We start from the raw sequence: 19,127 nt of genomic DNA, 5'->3' as shown, positions 1-19,127 counted from the left end.
ATGTACTTTGGTTTTTAATTACACTCCTCCCACTGCACTGTTTTTTTCTGTTTCTCTGTTTTTCTGTTGCACACAGCCTTTCATATTTCATATTTCTTTCTTTTTTTTTTTTTTATCTTATTTTGACACATATGTTATATTTTATCTTAGCATTTTATCTCTTCTTAATGTTGCACCATTGTACCGAAGCAAATTCCTAGTCTGTGAATCCTGTTCACTGGCAATGGCAATTAACTTCTTCTGATTCTGATTCTGATATTATCAAGGGTTAATTTTATCAGTTCAATGCTCCCTGTGTCTCCCCCTGTTGGTTATTGGCAAAAACTTCAATCAACAACATACAGATTTATCTGGAACAATAAGCGGTCAAGGTTAAAGATGTCCACTGCTCAGAGGATTAAAAAGCCTGGCCGTTTGGCTTTTCCAAATTTTAAATTATATTTTTATGCATTTTCACTATGACCTCTAATGACTTAGTTTGACCCAAAGGCGAAAGTCTCTTGGCGGTCTTTGGAGGAGGCACTCGTGTCTCCCCATAGGCTCCAAGATATTGTCTATGCTAACATTTCTGTTAAGCAGTGTTATGTGTCGACGCGGGTTGAGGAGCGGACCTGCGTCTGACGGAACCCAGCGCTAAAACAACCAGAAAGCGGTTCCAATAACAAAACAATTTATTTTCCCCCTTTGGTGCATAACAAAGTGTACAAACAAAAACTGCGCCGGTCTGGCGGAGTGAAGGACGGCACGCTTTCCAGCGCCCAAAAGGATCGAAGCCCGGCGCTTCTGGACCCACGTTCACCGCCAAACACCCCCCAGGTGGACACGACAAACCGACTCTGCGAAGGCTAGAAAAGGTGAGGTAAGTCAGCAGCTACAACTAATATCCTTCAAAAGGCACACACTATCAGCAACACATTCAGGTCTGAATTTAAGCTTTATGTAAATGAGCAGCTTCTCACAACAGGTGGAGGATCGTCAGTCCGCATACCACGGCAGTGAGAAGCGAGCTGCACAACTCTCATCAAAGTTCAAATATACTGCGTAACAAAATACCAAGTTACTGTTAACAATTATTCAGATAATCAATCACCTCTGATGTGTGCTGACAGCATGTGTCCCTCACCCTTCCTCCTTCACAAGCACGATGTGTCAAACCCAGGCGCGGTCCTCAGCGTCTCACAAACGAACACCACAAGGTCGAGTTCCCGGCAATTCTGCTTGAATCACACATGACTTAAATGCAGAACGCCATCTCATTATCTGCTTCAGCTGAAAGTCTTTAAGGTTGCACGTGAGCACCATCCACAGGTGCTGCACACCATGTTGATGAGGGTGAAGGACTCTTCTGCCAGCACCTTCTCCACAGGCAATAAATCAGTTTGCATACCACCTGGAGAGCAAAGAAAAGAAAAAAACACCAAAATGTCCAGCCAAACCCCCCCAACACACAACAAGCAGTGCCAGTTGCGGTTTGGCCCCCTGATCACGCATGTTATTGAGATATGGCGTGATGTTCAGAAATCTTGTGCTGTGAGATGCGAGTGGCACTGTAACACCCCGCTGTTTAAAAATAATAAACTGCTGATAGGACATCGGCCCATCTTTTTTCCTCAGAGGGAAAAGAGAGGCATTCATATCATACCTGAGGTGATATAACACTACTGGTCTGCGGCCTTTTCAGGATCTTTCAAGCTGGTATGAGCTCCCTGGTACCTCTTTCTTCTTTTATCTTCAACTCTGTTGCAAGGTAATATTTGATTTTTTTTTTGGGGTGGGGGGGGTGGGGGGGGGTTGTGTTGTATTGTTTTGTTTTGTTTTATGTATGTATATATTTTGATAATTGATGATACATACATATTTACCATTGGCTATTGTAATAGATTTGACTTATTACAATGTTTTTTCTTTCTGCCTCAAAGATAATATAATTTAATAAAATATTTGATCAAAAAAAGAAAATGAAAGTCCTCGAACCAAATGACCTTGAGCTTCACCAAAAGGAACACTTTGACGGCATTTTGATGTTTGACCTTCATGCACATCCTATGTTTGGTCGGTAATGACCAAAGGACCTGGGAGGAGTAGGGGAGCAGACAGTCAAACAAAGAAATGCTCGTATTATGATTGTAATGAAGATCATGGTCTCTATAAAGCCAGATAAGGGATTGTGGTCGACAGAGAAACTTTTGGTGGTGTGCTTCATCAAACACTTTTTACACGGTTGAAAAAGGCACCGATCCGAATGGAGGGGGTGCATCATCTTACAAACTTCATCCTTTTACCTTCTGTCAGTTTGACAGCTGACTACAACCCCTGGCAAAAATTATGGAATCACCGGCCTCGGAGGATGTTCATTCAGTTGTTTAATTTTGTAGAAAAAAAGGCAGATCACAGACATGACACAAAACCAAAGTCATTTCAAATGGCAACTTTCTGGCTTTAAGAAACACTATAAGAAATCAGGAAAAAAAATTGTGGCAGTCAGTAACGGTTACTTTTTTAGACCAAGCAGAGGGAAAAAAATATGGACTCACTCAATTCTGAGGAAAAAATTATGGAATCATGAAAAACAAAAGAACGCTCCAACACATCACTAGTATTTTGTTGCACCACCTCTGGCTTTTATAACAGCTTGCAGTCTCTGAGGCATGGACTTAATGAGTGACAAACAGTACTCTTCATCAATCTGGCTCCAACTTTCTCTGATTGCTGTGCTGTGCTCCTATGTGTCTTTTTGCAAGGAATGTTTTCACAGTTTTCGCTCTATGGCAAGATGCATTATCATCTTGAAAAATGATTTCATCATCCCCAAACATCCTTTCAATTGATGGGATAAGAAAAGTGTCCAAAATATCAATGTAAACTTGTGCATTTATTGATGGTGTAATGACAGCCATCTCCCCAGTGCCTTTACCTGACATGCAGCCCCATATCATCAATGACTGTGGAAATTTCCATGTTCTCTTCAGGCAGTCATCTTTATAAATCTCATTGGAACGGCACCAAATAAAAGTTCCAGCATCATCACCTTGCCCAATGCAGATTCGAGATTCATCACTGAATATGACTTTCATCCAGTCATCCACAGTCCACGATTGCTTTTCCTTAGCCCATTGTAACCTTGTTTTTTTCTGTTTAGGTGTTAATGATGGCTTTTGTTTAGCTTTTCTGTATGTAAATCCCATTTCCTTTAGGCGGTTTCTTACAGTTCGGTCACAGATGTTGACTCCAGTTTCCTCCCATTCGTTCCTCATTTGTTATGTTGTGCATTTTCGATTTTTGAGTCATATTGCTTTAAGTTTTCTGTCTTGACGCTTTGATGTCTTCCTTGGTTTACCAGTATGTTTGCCTTTAACAACCTTCCCATGTTGTTTGTATTTGGTCCAGAGTTTAGACACAGCTGACTGTGAACAACCAACATCTTTTGCAACATTGTGTGATGATTTACCCTCTTTTAAGAGTTTGATAATCCTCTCCTTTGTTTCAATTGACATCTCTCGTGTTGGAGCCATGATTCATGTCAGTCCACTTGATGCAACAGCTCTCCAAGGTGTGATCACTCCTTTTTAGATGCAGACTAACTAGCAGATATGATTTGATGCAGGTGTTAGTTTTGGGGATGAAAATTTACAGGGTGATTCCATAATTTATTCCTCAGAATTGAGTGAGTCCATATTTTTTTCCCTCTGCTTGGTCTAAAATATAACCGTTACTGACTGCCACAGTTTTTTTTTTCCTGATTTCTTATAGTGTTTCTTAAAGCCAGAAAGTTGCCATTTGAAATTACTTTAGTTTTGTGTCATGTCTGTGATCTGCTTTTTTTCTACAAAATTAGACAACTGAATGAACATCCTCCGAGGCCGGTGACTCCATAATTTTTGCCGGGGGTTGTACATCCATGCTTCAAACTGAACCTCCACCAGTGCAGCTCTCAGCTTCACAAACCTCTGATCACTCAGAATCTTTCTTTCAACAGCCGCCCTCTGCTGGTGAGAATGTGAAGATGCGTCTTTGAGCTTCCACTCAAAAATGTTAAAATTCTTCTTGTTTGTTTGTCCAGGACTATTTGGCTCACATCATCGATACGGGAAACCTTCCAATGCAACCGGAGCAGGTGTGCGCCCTGTTTGGAAACATTGAGGACATCTATGAGTTTAACAGGTGAGTCACAGAGTCCTCACGCTGAGGACAGTGAATAAAAAATAAATCAATAATAGTAATAATCATAATCTAATTGGGCCCATGTCTGAAATTTACTACTGTTTTCCCACTTATAAACTGACTGCATTTATATAGCGCTTTTCCATCTGCATCAGATGCTCAAAGCGCTTTACAATAATGCCTCACATTCACACTAATGTCAGGCTGCTGCCATACAAGGCGCAAACAACACACCGAGAGCAACGAGGGGATTAAGGACCTTGCCCAAGGGCCGTTAGTGATTTTTTTCAGTCAGGCTGGGATTTGAACCAAGGATCCTCTGGTCTCAAGCCCAACGCATTAACCACTAGACCATTACCTCCCATTATGTCAAATAAATATTATAAAAGGGAAATTTGTCATTTGCATATTTTAAAATCCTGTTCTGTTGCTTTATGAAAATGGTAAAATATTAAAATGCTCTTGCAGGTAACATGATCCTTAAGTTGAGTTTTTTTTATTGTCATGTGCACAGTAAAAACAGGCAGTTATACATCACACAGTGACATTCTTTCTCTGTTCGTTCTCCCTAGAATATTTGTATGTAGAAAGTTCACATCAGATGATAAAAAACTCATTGTTAGACTGAAGAATGTATTATATATATATATACTGTTTAGAAGACGTGCAGATGTACACTTTATGCAGTATTGGCAATCTTGTGCAGTATTGTGTAGTTTTAAGCAGCGTTCCTGCTGTGCAGGAGTCGTAAGGTGCATAAATAGCAAACAGAGCTGTTATAATAAATATTTAGAAGATGATAGTAATGATGATGAGGAGAAGAGTGACAGAGAAATAACAGTCAGTCAGTTGGTGGAGGGGTCAGTGTGTCAGAGAGTAACTGAGAACACTTATTCATGGACAACCAACTGTAGTTCGCTCTCCTTTTACAGCACAAGATTTACTGGATTACTTTGAGAAGAAAATAGAAGACATTAGGTTAAACATATCCCAACATGCCTTAACCCAGCCACTACACCCTGCTATTGAGGTGGGCGCCATTACTGAGGTATTACCTAGATTTACAGAATTTGATAGTATCTCACTAGGCATGCTGACAAAACTCGTAACATCAACAAAAAGCACAACCTGTTTATTTGATCCTATACCAACAAAACTGTTTGAGGACCAGTGGTCCACTCTTGGGCCGATTGTGCTGGAAATTATTAATCTTTCTTTAACTTCTGGATCTGTTCCTAAATGTTTCAAATCTGCAGTGATTAAACCATTACTTAAGAAACCTAATCTTGACCTTTAAATTATATTTAAAGGTCCTGAAATCTCCCAATATTTCTTGTATTGTCGATTGTGTTTGTATCATGGCCCAAGCAGAGGGTCACCCCTTTCAGTCTGGTCTGCTTGAGGTTTCTTCCTCAAATCATCACGGAGTTTTTCTTTACCACTGTCGCCTGTGTTCTTGCTCTGGGGGTTAGTAAGGTTAGACCTTACTTGAGGCAACTTTGTTGTGATTTGGTGCTATATAAATGAAAATAAATTGAAATTGAATTGAAATGGAGAAGCCTAATGGCCTGTGGGTAGAAGCTGTTCCCCAGCCTAGTAGTCCTGAACGTCAGACTCCTGTAGTGTCTGTGTGATGGTTGCAGTGTGAAAAGTGAGTGTTGCGGGTGTGTACTGTCCCTGATCAGGTTGTGTGTCCTACATAGGACTCCGGGTTGGTAAATATCCTTCAGTGAGAGGAAGGCTGCCCCACAGTACTGTGTGCTCTTAACCACATGCTGGAGAGCCTTCCTGTCTTGGACTGTGCAGTTCCCGAACCAGACTACGGTGGCAGTGGTGAGGACACTCTTAATCGTACACCTGTAGAAGTTGCTGAGAATTTTGGCTGACAGACCAAATTTTCTCAGTCTTTTCAGAAAGTCCAGTCTCTGTTGGGACTTCTTGATGATCTGTCGGGGTTGTAAGACCAGGTGAAATCATCACTGATGTGGGTGCTGAGGAATTTAAAGGTTTTTATTCTGTCCACCTCTGTTTCATCAATATATAGTGGTGTGTGCAGCTCCCATCGAGTTACATATATGAAAGCTAGACTGAGGACTCACACCTGGCTGTGTGCTGGTGTCACAGTATATTTTGTCCTAGGATATCTTACACTCCTCCCTGGATATCTTCCCCCCCACCCGCTGCATAGCAAGTTTGCTGCAGTTTTATCACACATTCCATCCTCCATTCTGAAGAGTCTGACCCCTTTTTTTGTGTAAATTCTCTGAGTTTACATCTGTAATTTCTTCCCTGCTCATGTATTATTTAACCTTCTCACTTATGATTGGGTAGGGAGAGAGTAAGGTATCCTGACCTGGATATCCCTCTCCCACCCCTGCAAAGCAAAATTATCACCTATTTCATCCTACCCAGATTCATACATGGCTGACAACGTGGAAAACAATATTGAAAGTGTCACAGGGATATGGTCTTGCCCTTGACTGTCCTAGGATATCTTACCCCCCACCAGGGGGAATTTAAAGATACTTCAGAATAGGAACTATTACTATTGTAGACAGGTATAGATACATGCAGAAAGAATACCAATATCGTTCACCGTCAGTCAAACTGTGCTTCATCTGGGACCAAAACATCCATGAAATATAGAGTTTAAAGGTTGCTCTATCCTGAAGGTTTGTGTTTAATCAGTGCTGCCCTGTAGGAATGCTGCCTTTCGGGGGGGGGGGGATATTCAGGGGGGGAAGATATGCTGTTACACTGGCAAGGAGCATGCTGTGTCATTACCAAAGAGGGCAAACAGCTGTGTCTGTCTTGGGTTTTTGTTTTTATTTCTTTGTTCTTTTTGTTTTCTTTCTAGCTTTCTGGCCTCCACATTCACTCAACACACATGCTGTGTTGCACATCCAGGTACCTTGGTTTCCTTTTTTCCCTCATTGGTAATGGCTGCCACGCCCCCATGTAGGCACGGCAGCATTGCATTAGCTGTATAGGCAGACCTCACTTGAGCTTTCATATATGTAAGTCTACAGCTGCTCCCCACTCCTTGGCCCAATAACCATCTCTTTGGTCTTGTCTGCATTGAGGTAGAGATTACTGTCACAAGACCAAGCTACCAGATCTGCCACGTCTCTTCTGTATGCTGTCTCGCCCCACCAGTGAACAGACCAATGACTGTAGGGTCATCTGCAAATTTAATGATGCTGCTGTTGTTCTGGGAGGCTCCACAGCCATACGTGAAGAGTGTGTAGAGCAGGGGGCTTGGCACACAGCCCTGGGGTGTCCCCGTGTTCACAGTTCTTATGCTGAATGTACGGTTATCAACTCTAACTAACTGGGGTCTGCCTGTTAGAAAATTCAGCACCCAGTTACAGAGGGAGGGTGTCAGTCTGAGTGGGAGGAGCTTATCTCTGAGTTTGTGGGGAACGACTGTTGAATGCTGAGTTGTATGCGATGAACAGCCCTCTAAGTGCTTGAGGGCTGTGTGGATACTGGTGTTAACTGCATATATATTATACATTTTTTAAATATTTTTTATATTTACTTTTACACCTTTGCACTACGGGAGTTGTCTTTTAATTTCATTGTACCTTGTGTATAATGACAATAAAAAGCATTCTATTCTATCATCAGTGGATCGGTACTAACGATATGCAAACTGTAAGGTTCTATGGTGTCCGCAATGGTCTTTTTAATTTGGGTCATGACTATTTTTTCAAAGCATTTCATTATGTTTGGAGTGAGCGCGGCAAGATGATAGTCATTTACAACCTCAATGTAAATAAAAACAGAATCCAATGATTTTCAAATCCTCTTCAACCCATATTCGATTAAATACACCACAAAGACAAGATATTTAATGTTCAAACTGATAAACTTTATTGTTTTTGTGCAAATATTTGCTCATTTTGAAATGGATGCCTGCAACACGTTTCAAAAAAACTGGGACAGTGGTATGTTTACCACTGTGTTACATCACCTTTCCTTCTAACAACACTCAATAAGTGTTTGGGAACTGAGGACACTAATTGTTGAAGCTTTGTAGGTGGAATTCTTTCCCATTCTTGCTTGATGTACGACTTCAGTTGTTCAACAGTCCGGGGTCTCCGTTGTCGTATTTTGCACTTCATAATGCGCCACACATTTTCAATGGGCGACAGGTCTGGACTGCAGGCAAGCCAGTCTAGTACCTGCACTCTATCACTACGAAGCCACGCTGTTGTAACACGTGCAGAATGTGGCTTGGCATTGTCTTGCTGAAATAAGCAGGGACGTCCCTGAAAAAGACGTTGCTTTGATGGCAGCATGTGTTGCTCCAAAACCTGGATGTACCTTTCAGCATTGATGGTGCCATCACAGATGTCTAAGTTGCCCATACCAAGGGCACTAACACACCCCCATACCATCACAGATGCTGGCTTTTGAACTTTGTGCTGGTAACAATCTGGATGGTCTTTTTCCTCTTTTGTTTGGAGGACACGACGTCCATGATTTCCAAAAACAATGTGAAATGTGGAGTCATCAGACCACAGCACAATTTTCCACTTTGCGTCTGTCCATTTCAAATGAGCTCGGGCCCAGAGAAGGTAGCGGCGTTTCTGGATGTTGTTGATGTATGGCTTTCACTTTGCATGGTAGAGTTTTAACTTGCACTTGTAGGTGTAGCGACGAACTGTGTTAACTGACAATGGTTTTCTGAAGTGTTCCTGAGCACACGCGGTAAGATCCTTTACACAATGATGTCAGTTTTTAATGCAGTGCTGCCTGAGGGATCAAAGATCACGGGCATTCAGTGTTGGTTTTCAGCCTTGCTGTTTACTGCTTGAAAGTTCTCCAGATTCTCTGAATCTTCTGATTATATTATGGACTGTAGATGATGGAATCCCTACATTTTTTGTAATTGAACATTGAGAAACATTGTTTTTAAACTGTTGGACTATTTTTTTTCACACAGTTGTTCACAAAGTGGTGCTCCTCACCCCATCTTTGCTTGTGAAAGGCTGAGAATTTTGGGGATGTTCCTTTTATACCCAATCATGACACTCACCTGTTTCCAATTAGGTGTTCACCTGTAGAATGTTCGAAACATGTGTTCTTTGAACATTCATCAACTTTCCCAGTCTTTTGTTGTCCCTGTCTCACATTTTTTGAAATGTTTTGCAGGCATCCATTTCAAAATGAGCAAATATTTGCACAAAAACAAAACAGTTTATCAGTTTGAACATTAAATATCTTGTCTTTGTGGTGTATTCAATTCAAAATAGGATGAAGAGGATTTGCAAATCATTGTATTCTGTTTTTATTTTCATTTCACACAATGTCCCAACTTCATTGGAGTTGGGGTTGTAAGCAGGTGACAGTGCTTCTGTTGGGGACAGGCACTGTGGTGGTGGACTTAAAACAGGTGGGTACAGAGGTTTGTGCAAGGGACAGATTGAATATGTCAGCAAACACATTAGGTATCTCTGATGAGCAAACCCTGAGTGTGCGGCCGTGGATGTTATCTGGGCCGGCTGCTGTCCGTGGATTTGTTTTTCTCAGAACTCTGTGCATGTTTGCTGATGTCACCATGAGTGATGAGTCCTGTCTGCTCTTCTTGCCCAACATCCTTTCCTGCTGATCAGTATCTTTGGCCTCAAAGTGAGCGTAGAACTCGTTCAGCTCATCTGGCAGTGTGGCTTGGATGGATGTGACTGTGCTGCTCCTCTGATGGAAGTTTGTGATGTGTTTGAGTCCTTCCCACATGCGTCGAGGATCAGAGGTAGAGTACTGACCCTCCAACCTCAGTCTGTTGGCATCTCTGATGGCTCTGCTCACGTCATATCTGGCATTTTTATAGTCCTCAGCAGTGCCTGAGACAACTGCAGCCAAGTGTGCACGTAGCTTGGCGTTTTAAACTGTGATGTAGATTATCCTGCATTTACTATGATCCTGCATTATTCCTGTAGGTAAAATTATCCTGCAGTAACATGATCTTGCAGTAAATAAAATCTTGCAGATGGTCTTGTAGGGAACTTGATCTTGCAGAAGGTCTTGTAGGGAACAGGATCCTGCAGAAGGTCTTGTAGGGAACATGGTCTTGCAGATGGTCTTGTAGGGAGCATGATCCTGCAGATGGTCTTGTAGAGAAAAGATCCTGCAGATACTCAGGCAGATGGTCTTGTAGGGAACATGCTCCTGCAGATGGTCTTGTAGGGAACATGCTCCTGCAGAAGGTCTTGTAGGGAACATGATCTTGCAGATGGTCTTGTAGGGAGCATGATCCTGCAGATGGTCTTGTAGAGAAAAGATCCTGCAGATACTCAGGCAGATGGTCTTGTAGGGAACATGATCCTGCAGAAGGTCTTGTAGGGAACATGATCCTGCAGAAGGTCTTGTAGGGAACATGATCTTGCAGATGGTCTTGTAGGGAACATGATCCTGCAGATGGTCTTGTAGAGAAAAGATCCTCAATTCTGTTGTACCTGCATTCATGGTAAATGTCCACCAGGCTGCTGTGAGCCACTGACGACGACGAACCTGTTGCTTGTATTCGTACATTAGCGTGTGTGTGTATTTCTGTGTCATGTTACTTGGTTCTGGAAAGAGAGTTATATGGAGACACGTATCTAAATCAAGCAGGCTATAATTTTCTCCTGCGTTTGTGTTTTCTAATTGTTTTGTGGTTTCACGTGACATTCCTATAATTCAGGCATTGTGATGCGGTATTAAAAATATACTTCAAATATCAGATTCTAAAACAAATTTGTCAACCAACTGAATGAAATAAAATGACATAAAATATAAAGCTCAAAGTCACTGCATGACTATTCACTCTTAAAGGACGTCTCACGTTTTTGTTTTAACGTCCCAGTTAGTAAGACAACGTAAAAGTACTCGTAATTGTAAGTGTCTCTGCACACACGTGCTAATAATTAGTGATCTCTGATGTATTTTATTCGTCTCACTCTGAGCATTAGTGGGTTCATTTCCAGAAAACTCTGCAATCCTCGGCATTTTTCTGTGTGTGACGCACTTATAAGCAAAACAGAAACATCCCAATGACTGACAGACAGAGGGAAACGAACCTGCTCTGTCCAAAAACGAAGCTTCTGAGCTGCTATTTGAACGTGATGGCTCAGATTTATAGAGAGGAGATGACACGCTTCACCCCAAAACTCTTAACTTTTTCAGTGTCGGATTTTGGAGCCTAAAGTGTGGAGACGCGCTGTTTGTTACTGAAGCTGTGGACGTGGATGCGAGACATCTGACACTGTTTTTAACAGACTGCCTGGACACGGAGATGGATTTGTTACATTGGAAAAAGTCAGAATACATTATTTCCAGGACATCATGGACGTTATTTTACGTGCCACGATCAAGAGAGGGGCAAAGCTGCAGCAGGTGATCTCATGCACGCATGCGTGTTTCTTTGATGGCATGAAGTTTACATTTGGAAATTAATCCACAACACGATGGTGAGTGTGACGTGTTCCCCTTTTGTGTTTCTGGCTAGATTCCTTTTTCTTTCTTTCTTTCTTTCGTTTTTTTTTTTTTTTTTTTTGCTGTGAGTGTAAATTTAGAGTTGTGTATGTGTGCTGCGAAGCTCGCTGTGTGCGTGCGTGTGTGTGTGTGTGCGTGCACGTGCTGTGCAGCTGACTAGACACTGGTTTTTTTCCCTGCAGCAGATGTATTTTTTTTTTTTTTTTTATTGATAACAACACTCATAATTAATTGTGCACGAAGCTGAACCTGGAGCAGAGACGGTTACTGACAGGCTGCGTTTATGATTCATGGCTGTGCAGGTGCACAGAAACCTTCATGCAGCTGCAGATTTTACCGTGGCTCCATCAAAATGAACAGTTATCACTTAAAAACAAGTCATCATAACACAACATTATACTTATGTCAACTTTGGAATTAATCTGTGCCCCGTTTTTAACGTTATCAGTTACATTCCGTTGAACTGCACGCTGGGACGCTTCTACTTGTGACGTCACTTGTTGGACACACCCAAGTACTTCATTTTCCAACGTCTCTGTAGCTATTTGTTGCGAAAGCGGTCACAGAAGTGCACAAAGTAATCCTGGTGGATCATCGGATGGTCACTAACAGCCTAAACCTAAATTGTTACAATTTTGGTGCGACATGTCCTTGAATATAACACAGCCAAAGCATCACTTTATGGAGCATCACCTTTAGACAAGCCCAAGTCCATGGCCTGAGGTTCAGGGGTGCTGGGGGTTCTAACCCCATAATTAAAAGTATAGGGCCACTGAGCTTTTAAGATTTAAGACATAAAAACAGTTTTCACTGGCACCACTATAATTTTATTTACCGTATTTTCCGGACTATAAGTCGCACCGGAGTATAAGTCGCACCAGCCACTTTATCCATTATAAAGAAAAACAAACCATAAATAAGTCGCACCGGAGTATAAGTCGCACCAGCCACTTTATCCATTATAAAGAAAAATAAACCATAAATAAGGTCCACTGGACTATAAGTCCCATGGACATACAGGTATGTTAACATGAAAAGTTCAGATGATAATATTGTGACGGCTACCGTTTTCGGATGCATATTTCACCAGTCGCAACTTGTAATCTGCAGAGTATGATTTTCTTTTGGTGGCATTTTTTCGGGCCTTCTCCGTTGTCTTGTTATGTTATCAGTAACGTTAAAATTTTTATTTTTCTATGGTAGTCAGAAGTCGCAGGAACAGTCACACAAGCCTCGAGTGCCCTCTCGTGAGCTGCATTTTACCTACGGATATGTTTGTATTTTGCGGACCACATTGCGAGCCGAACCATGCAGCACCTACCTGCGCAGCTCATGACCACCCAGCGGTGTCGATCCAGCTCCTTCCAAGTGCAGACGCTAATCTTCCGCCGTCGCTCAGTGCTCCCATGCAGCTCTCAGCGTCAACTCTGCTCACACTGATATCCAAGGGTTGAAGCTGTCTTGTTAGCCGTCCCGGAATAAACACCATGTTCGTCTGCTTCAAACGCTTTTCACAATCATCGACGCCAGCTCCTTCCAAGTGCACACGCTAATCCTCCGCCGTCGCTCACCCAATGCTCCCACGCAGCTCTCAGCGTCAACTTAAACACTCTGCTCACATTGATATCCAAGGGTTGAAGCTGTTTTGTTCGCCAAGCCGGAATAACAGCAAGCACCGTGTTCGTCAGCTTCACACGCTGTGGGTGAGGTGAGGAATACGCATCCAAAGTTCTGTTCTCTGATTGGTTATCCCGACCAGCGTGAACTATAGGATGGCCGTCATACTACAGTGCCCATGATGCATTGCATTTCCTTTTCCGGTGGCCATTTTAAAACATAGATCGACTCTGTCACGTAAAACTGTTTTGTTACAGTAAATTAATTGAGATCCTACCGGTATATTTTTCATTTATAAGTCGCACCGGAGTATAGGTCGCACCCCCGGCCAAAACGTAAAAAAGTGCGACTTATAGTCCGGAAAATACGGTATTAGCCTTTAAATAAGAGATTCATAATATGACATTAATACGATCAAAGTCCACGTTTTCTAGAAAAAAAATGAATAAAAAGTTCCCCAGAAGGATAAATTTTCAAAAGAACAGCCAACCTTAAATTAACAGCAGCGGTGGGTGAGACGGTGACATCATAGATCACGTGGTGGCTTCCCCAGACTTCCACAAAGCATTATGGGAAGCACACGATGGCAGCCAATCAGAGTAGAGAGGCACAGTGACGTACGCTGGCTCATCTCTCTCTCTCACACCTCCTCCAACATTGCAGAAAATGTTCTGAAACCACAGCATTTATGTGTAAATGTAAGATAGTTGTCATATATGATGTAAAAGCTAGAGAGAAATGAACACTTCTAAAACTACAAACCCTGTTTTTTTGTAACCTGATAAAACCTCTGAAGTCATTTACATACATATCACGGACATCGGCGTCACATCAAGGTCACTTCCCGTCTTTCCAAAAGCTCATGCGTGCATGCGCACACGCATACGGATGTCCTCCTGTAGGCAGCATTAAAAGAAAATAAAATATTTTGCTATGGACCCCCCCGGTAAATGTATTCTCTTCATTAAAATGAGCTTCAATTTTACAAGATGTTTCAAAAATAAGATGGCATTATAATGCTGGGATTTCAGGAGAAACTAAATTTGTCAGTTTGTCAGTAAAAAGGTTAAAGCAACACCACATATTTATGTATCTGTTTATGTGTCTTTGCCAGATTTTAAATATTTTTTAATTACCACATGTAAACCACAGTGTTAGAATTTATTTTTAAGCAATTACAAATTAGACAAACGTGTAAAATGCTGCTGTGAGTGAAATTTAAAAAGCTAAATGTGTGACTGGAGCCTCGTCACGTTTGGTGTCCTCACACTTTGCTCTGTTTCTGTTTGCCCAGTGCACTTTTAGTCTTTTGGGCATGTTGATTAAATGATAAGTGACTTTGAATTCTTTAGATTGCTTTCTCTCCTGACCTGAAACATGCATGTCCAAATATGTGGAGTGCGACACTCGGGCTCTTGGCACCTTCTCACTGTAACATGAAGCTGTGCAAACATCTCTGGTGCGCAGCCTCCAAAGAGCTGCATGTTTATGTTTGCACGTTTCAGTCTCATGACATTACATTAAAAATCTGCACGTTACAGTGCTTCCAAGAACAGTGAATGCAAAAGGCAAAGAGGGGCGCACACACCCATCCTCAAAAAAAAGACCCTTTGGCTGCTCCCTTGTTTGCACTCGGGCCTGCCACAGCAGATCCGAGGTGGATCTGCACATTGGATTGGCACGGGTTTTACGCCGGATGCCCTTCCTGTCATAACTCCACATGACATGGAGAAATGTGGCAGGGATGTGGGTTTTGAACCGGTTTGTCTTGCATTCTGTAGTAGTGTATGCTGCCCTCTAGTGGTGACCCGTCACAACAGCTGTTTGATTTGTATATGTTTCACATTATCAATAGCCCACATTTCATTTTTACAATTAAAAATTATTTCTCTTTTAAACTTTGTTGCTGATTTTTCATAATGCCCCATTGATTTATCTGGAGAATGTAATTAGAAATATCTACTTCAATTTTGAATCATCTCAAATGGGAATTGCAGTTTTCTGCATTTAAATGATGACGAGTTGAAATTCTAATTCAAAATGCCTTTACTGCAGCTCTGACGAGTCATGATTCCAATTCCACACGTACGGCTGTAATGTGTTCAATATCTCTGCAACATAAACTAACTTATTAATATGTCAATGTAGTTTGAAAGTGGAATAAAAACTCTTCAAAATGAAACTGGAGATACTGGTGAGTTACAGTTAAAGACATGTATGAAGAAATTTTAGCTGCCTGGAAAGTAGTCATGACTCAGCATAAATTACTTTGGAGATATTGTCATTTTTCTTTGTGAATGCTCAGAATTTATTCATTTATTTATTACCAGATAGTGTTAAGTATCATTTGAACAAGCCAAAATACAGTTTAAGATTTTTCAAATTGGAGTGTAATAATGCCACGCTCCTAGCAATGCTATGTTGATGCTAATTATTAGCCAGATGCTAATTTAATTGAATGTAGTGAGACATGATGAGAGTGCAAAGACTTATTGATCTGTTATCTGTGGAGTGAAGCTCACATCTGAGGCTGATTGAGAGTAATTTGATTTTTTTTTTTCCATTACATTTTCTTATGATTTCCTCAGTGACGTCTGTGCTAACCTTTACTGTCGTCGCTAATCCATCCACAGCAGAATGCGCTGTGTCCTGTAACAGTTCTTTGATGAGTCTAAACTGAATTCCACAGATTTGAAGAGTCTCATGATGCCATTTGTGAGGTCATGCATATCTGAAATGGAAATACAGTAAAACTCACATGTCATGGATTCAGGTGGACCACGGATTTTGTCTGTTACTGTGTAATCGAATTCTGTTGTTGTATGAAATGGACAGAATCTGTTATATGTATAAAATGAACACAATCTGTTTTTTTCTAAGTCCACTGCGGAGTGGTAGCCATTAAAGTTCTCCGTTGCGTCTTTACACAATTTGCCGCAGGAACAGCGGCTTTTTCTGGATTAATTTGTTCCTCAATGAGCTGCACTTCTTTATGCAGTCTTCAACCTCCAAACCAACGATATGGTCCGTACAATCTCCTCTATGAATTGTGGGTCATTTTGAGCATCTTTTTCTGACTCTGTGTTGTGCAGTTGGTCGTATTTGTGGACTTTTCTGCCAAACGTATTTGATCCATGATCAAAATGTAATCAGCATGCGCACTGCAAATACTATTAAAATATGATAGGAGAGGAATGAGAGAAAACATAAAAGTGACAAATCACAGCCCTTGCGGTCTCTGTCGTTTAGCAGGTGCACATCAGGCTACGGGGAGGTGAGGGTTCGCAGCCCTGCTGGGCACGGTTTCAAAAATAATAAACGCCCGGTCTTTTAATCAAGGAATGGTACCCACTTTCCTTGAATCGGCGAGTGTCAGTGCTGAAATTCATTTCATACCTCTGTTACTGGGCACGTCCAGACTGCTCTGTCTGGTACATGTGAGGGGTTTTTAATGAAAATACATTATGATCGGACAGGATGTTTTGTCTGATGGGAGCGAAAATCCGTTATATATGGTTTTTATCAGATGGAAAACCATGTGATAAACACCCGGCAGGCTGAATGTAGGCGATGACCAGTACTCACCCAAACCTCGTTACAGCAGTAGTGCCTGGTGTAAATCAAGATGAAAGAGTTTATACGTTCTCCTGATGTTCTCCCAGTGAGCTGCTCCAGGCTTTGGACCTGTGTGGGAATGATCCCGTGTCTGTCGCCCGATGCTTCGTGGAGAAGGTCAGCAGATCCATCTGGTTCTTACTGATCAATGTTTATCATTTAAGAGGAGATTATCACTGATCTGTCTGTCTCCCCGCCCCCAGAGTGAGTACTTTGAAATCTACACGCAGTACTGCACCAACTATCCAAAGTGAGTACCACGTGTAAAAGACTTGAGCGGGTATTGATTGATTGATTTTCTTGATCCATAAATATTGACCAATGTTCTTGTCCAGCTCCGTGGCCACGCTGACCAACTGCATGAGGAGTAAACCCTTGGCTAAGTTCTTCAGGGAGCGACAGGCCGCTCTGAAGCGCTCCCTGCCTTTGGGCTCTTACCTACTCAAACCGGTCCAGAGGATCCTGAAGTACCACCTTCTGCTTCAGGTACACAACATCCTCAGTTTCTTCATACTTCCACACAAATGAGCTTCATAATGTTTTGTTTTGTTTTTTGAAGGGATCTATCCTCTGTCCGGCACAAACTAGTGCTCAGCTTGGCACATGGTGCCAGGCTGAGCACTAGTTTGTGCCTGTCGTCTACTGGGACAGTCAGCACTGTCCCAGTAGACGATACAGCACGCTTGAACCGTCTTTCTAACTTTTTAAATGTAATTAAGTAATGTGTCCAATAACTGCGTTCTTGTTTGTGCAATATTATGTGAGCTCAGTGTCTTATTGTGTCTCACAGGTGTCTGACGTGTGGTACTTTTTCTTCTTTACCTTTTTATGCACTCTGTTGTCACTTGCACTCATGCGGGCATGTTGGTCTACAAATGAGATTGAGTTGGGCAAAAACCTGGCGTGTTGCTATTTTCCATCAGCAGAAAGTATAAGCACCTTAAACCAGCAAAAACCACAACTAAAGTCCATTGCTGTCTATTCCAGAGCACAACACTCGGGCGCGCCTTACACAAGCAGGTTCAGAACACATGTACACTCGGCCTGCTGACACACATTGTTACCAGTCAGCTGCACTAAAGTGCAATATTAATATGATGGTGTACTGTAGGCAAAGAAAAAAATAGCAGGAGGAGCAACCAAAATGTTACAATATCTCTCACTTTCTCTCTTTTAGAGACACGTGACATAAGTATGAAATACACAAAAAAGTGAAATAAAAACATTAAATGAAATTAGAGTAAACACTCACCTTGCTGCATCACTGCATCACCTCAGGGAGCTTTGGTGGCCACTGTACCATTGACAGGTTAGCAGTAATGAACATGCCAGAAATCCTTTTCTCTTGAATATTCTTCCATGATACTACAGTGGTGTGTTCCTGACTCACAGAGCTATCGCTCATTATCTGCTCACGGGATTTCCTTTATATATGATATTGTGATGTCATCAATGTTTAGCCATTTAGTCAGTCGGAACGCTGCCAATTTGTGGGCCTAAAACATCACATTGTAACTTTTGATGTGGACATTTACTGTGTTCTGTTGGTTGTATGACGACTATATGGAACCAGTACTATTCATATGCACATGGGCATGTTCATAGATGCTAAACTTTTTTTTTTTTTTTTTTTGTATTTTAAGGAGAAAAATCAAAAACTGTAAAACATTTGAAAAGTTTACATGGATTGTGTGTGTCACCAGTCAAACATTTGGACACACTTTCCCATTCAGTTGAACGGGAACGTGTCCAAACATTTGACTGGTACTGTACATTGTCTTATTCATCTCAGAAGCTGTCTTCTTAACTCCGAAGTCTTAAGCCCCAAACTCCATGTAGCTCTGCAGACATTCGTCAAAGAGTCTGTTAACCAACAGAAAGGTTATCGTTAAGTTTCCCTCCTCATGTCATTGTGTGCCTGATCTTCAACAGGAGATCGCAAACCACTTTGACCCGGACGAGGAGGGCTATGAGGTGGTTCAGGAGGCCATAGACACCATGATGGGAGTGGCGTGGTACATCAACGACATGAAGAGGAAACACGAACACGCTGTCAGAGTGCAGGTCGGTGGAGATATTCACCATCAGTCTTCCTTCTGTCTTATTTAATCCACTTATTTCACATTTGCTTTCAACATATCTTGCCACGTCTCTATGCTGTTATAGCTTTCCACCACACCAGTCACCACCCACATTGGATCTATCAGGTAGCTGTTCAGCAGTGGACCCATGTGGGTTTTCCTGTACATTAAAGG

The 19,127-nt window shown here is 41.7% G+C and overlaps 1 protein-coding gene across 1 annotated transcript in view; it reads left to right on the top strand.

Annotated features, from left to right (window-relative positions):
- Positions 1-19,127, top strand: part of LOC117532307 (pleckstrin homology domain-containing family G member 3) — an 86,284-nt gene that overhangs the window by 10,179 nt on the left and 56,978 nt on the right. Inside the window, 5 exon segments of the mRNA XM_034195628.1 lie at positions 4,061-4,161; positions 16,920-16,989; positions 17,076-17,122; positions 17,208-17,358; positions 18,805-18,936. Of these exon segments, the coding sequence (XP_034051519.1) occupies positions 4,061-4,161; positions 16,920-16,989; positions 17,076-17,122; positions 17,208-17,358; positions 18,805-18,936 (501 nt within the window).

The sequence above is a fragment of the Thalassophryne amazonica genome, chromosome 19 (assembly GCF_902500255.1).
Source record: "Thalassophryne amazonica chromosome 19, fThaAma1.1, whole genome shotgun sequence".
In the NCBI taxonomy this organism is placed as follows: domain Eukaryota; kingdom Metazoa; phylum Chordata; class Actinopteri; order Batrachoidiformes; family Batrachoididae; genus Thalassophryne; species Thalassophryne amazonica.
Note: the sequence above shows the minus strand (reverse complement) of the source record. Positions and strands in the feature narration are given on the sequence as shown.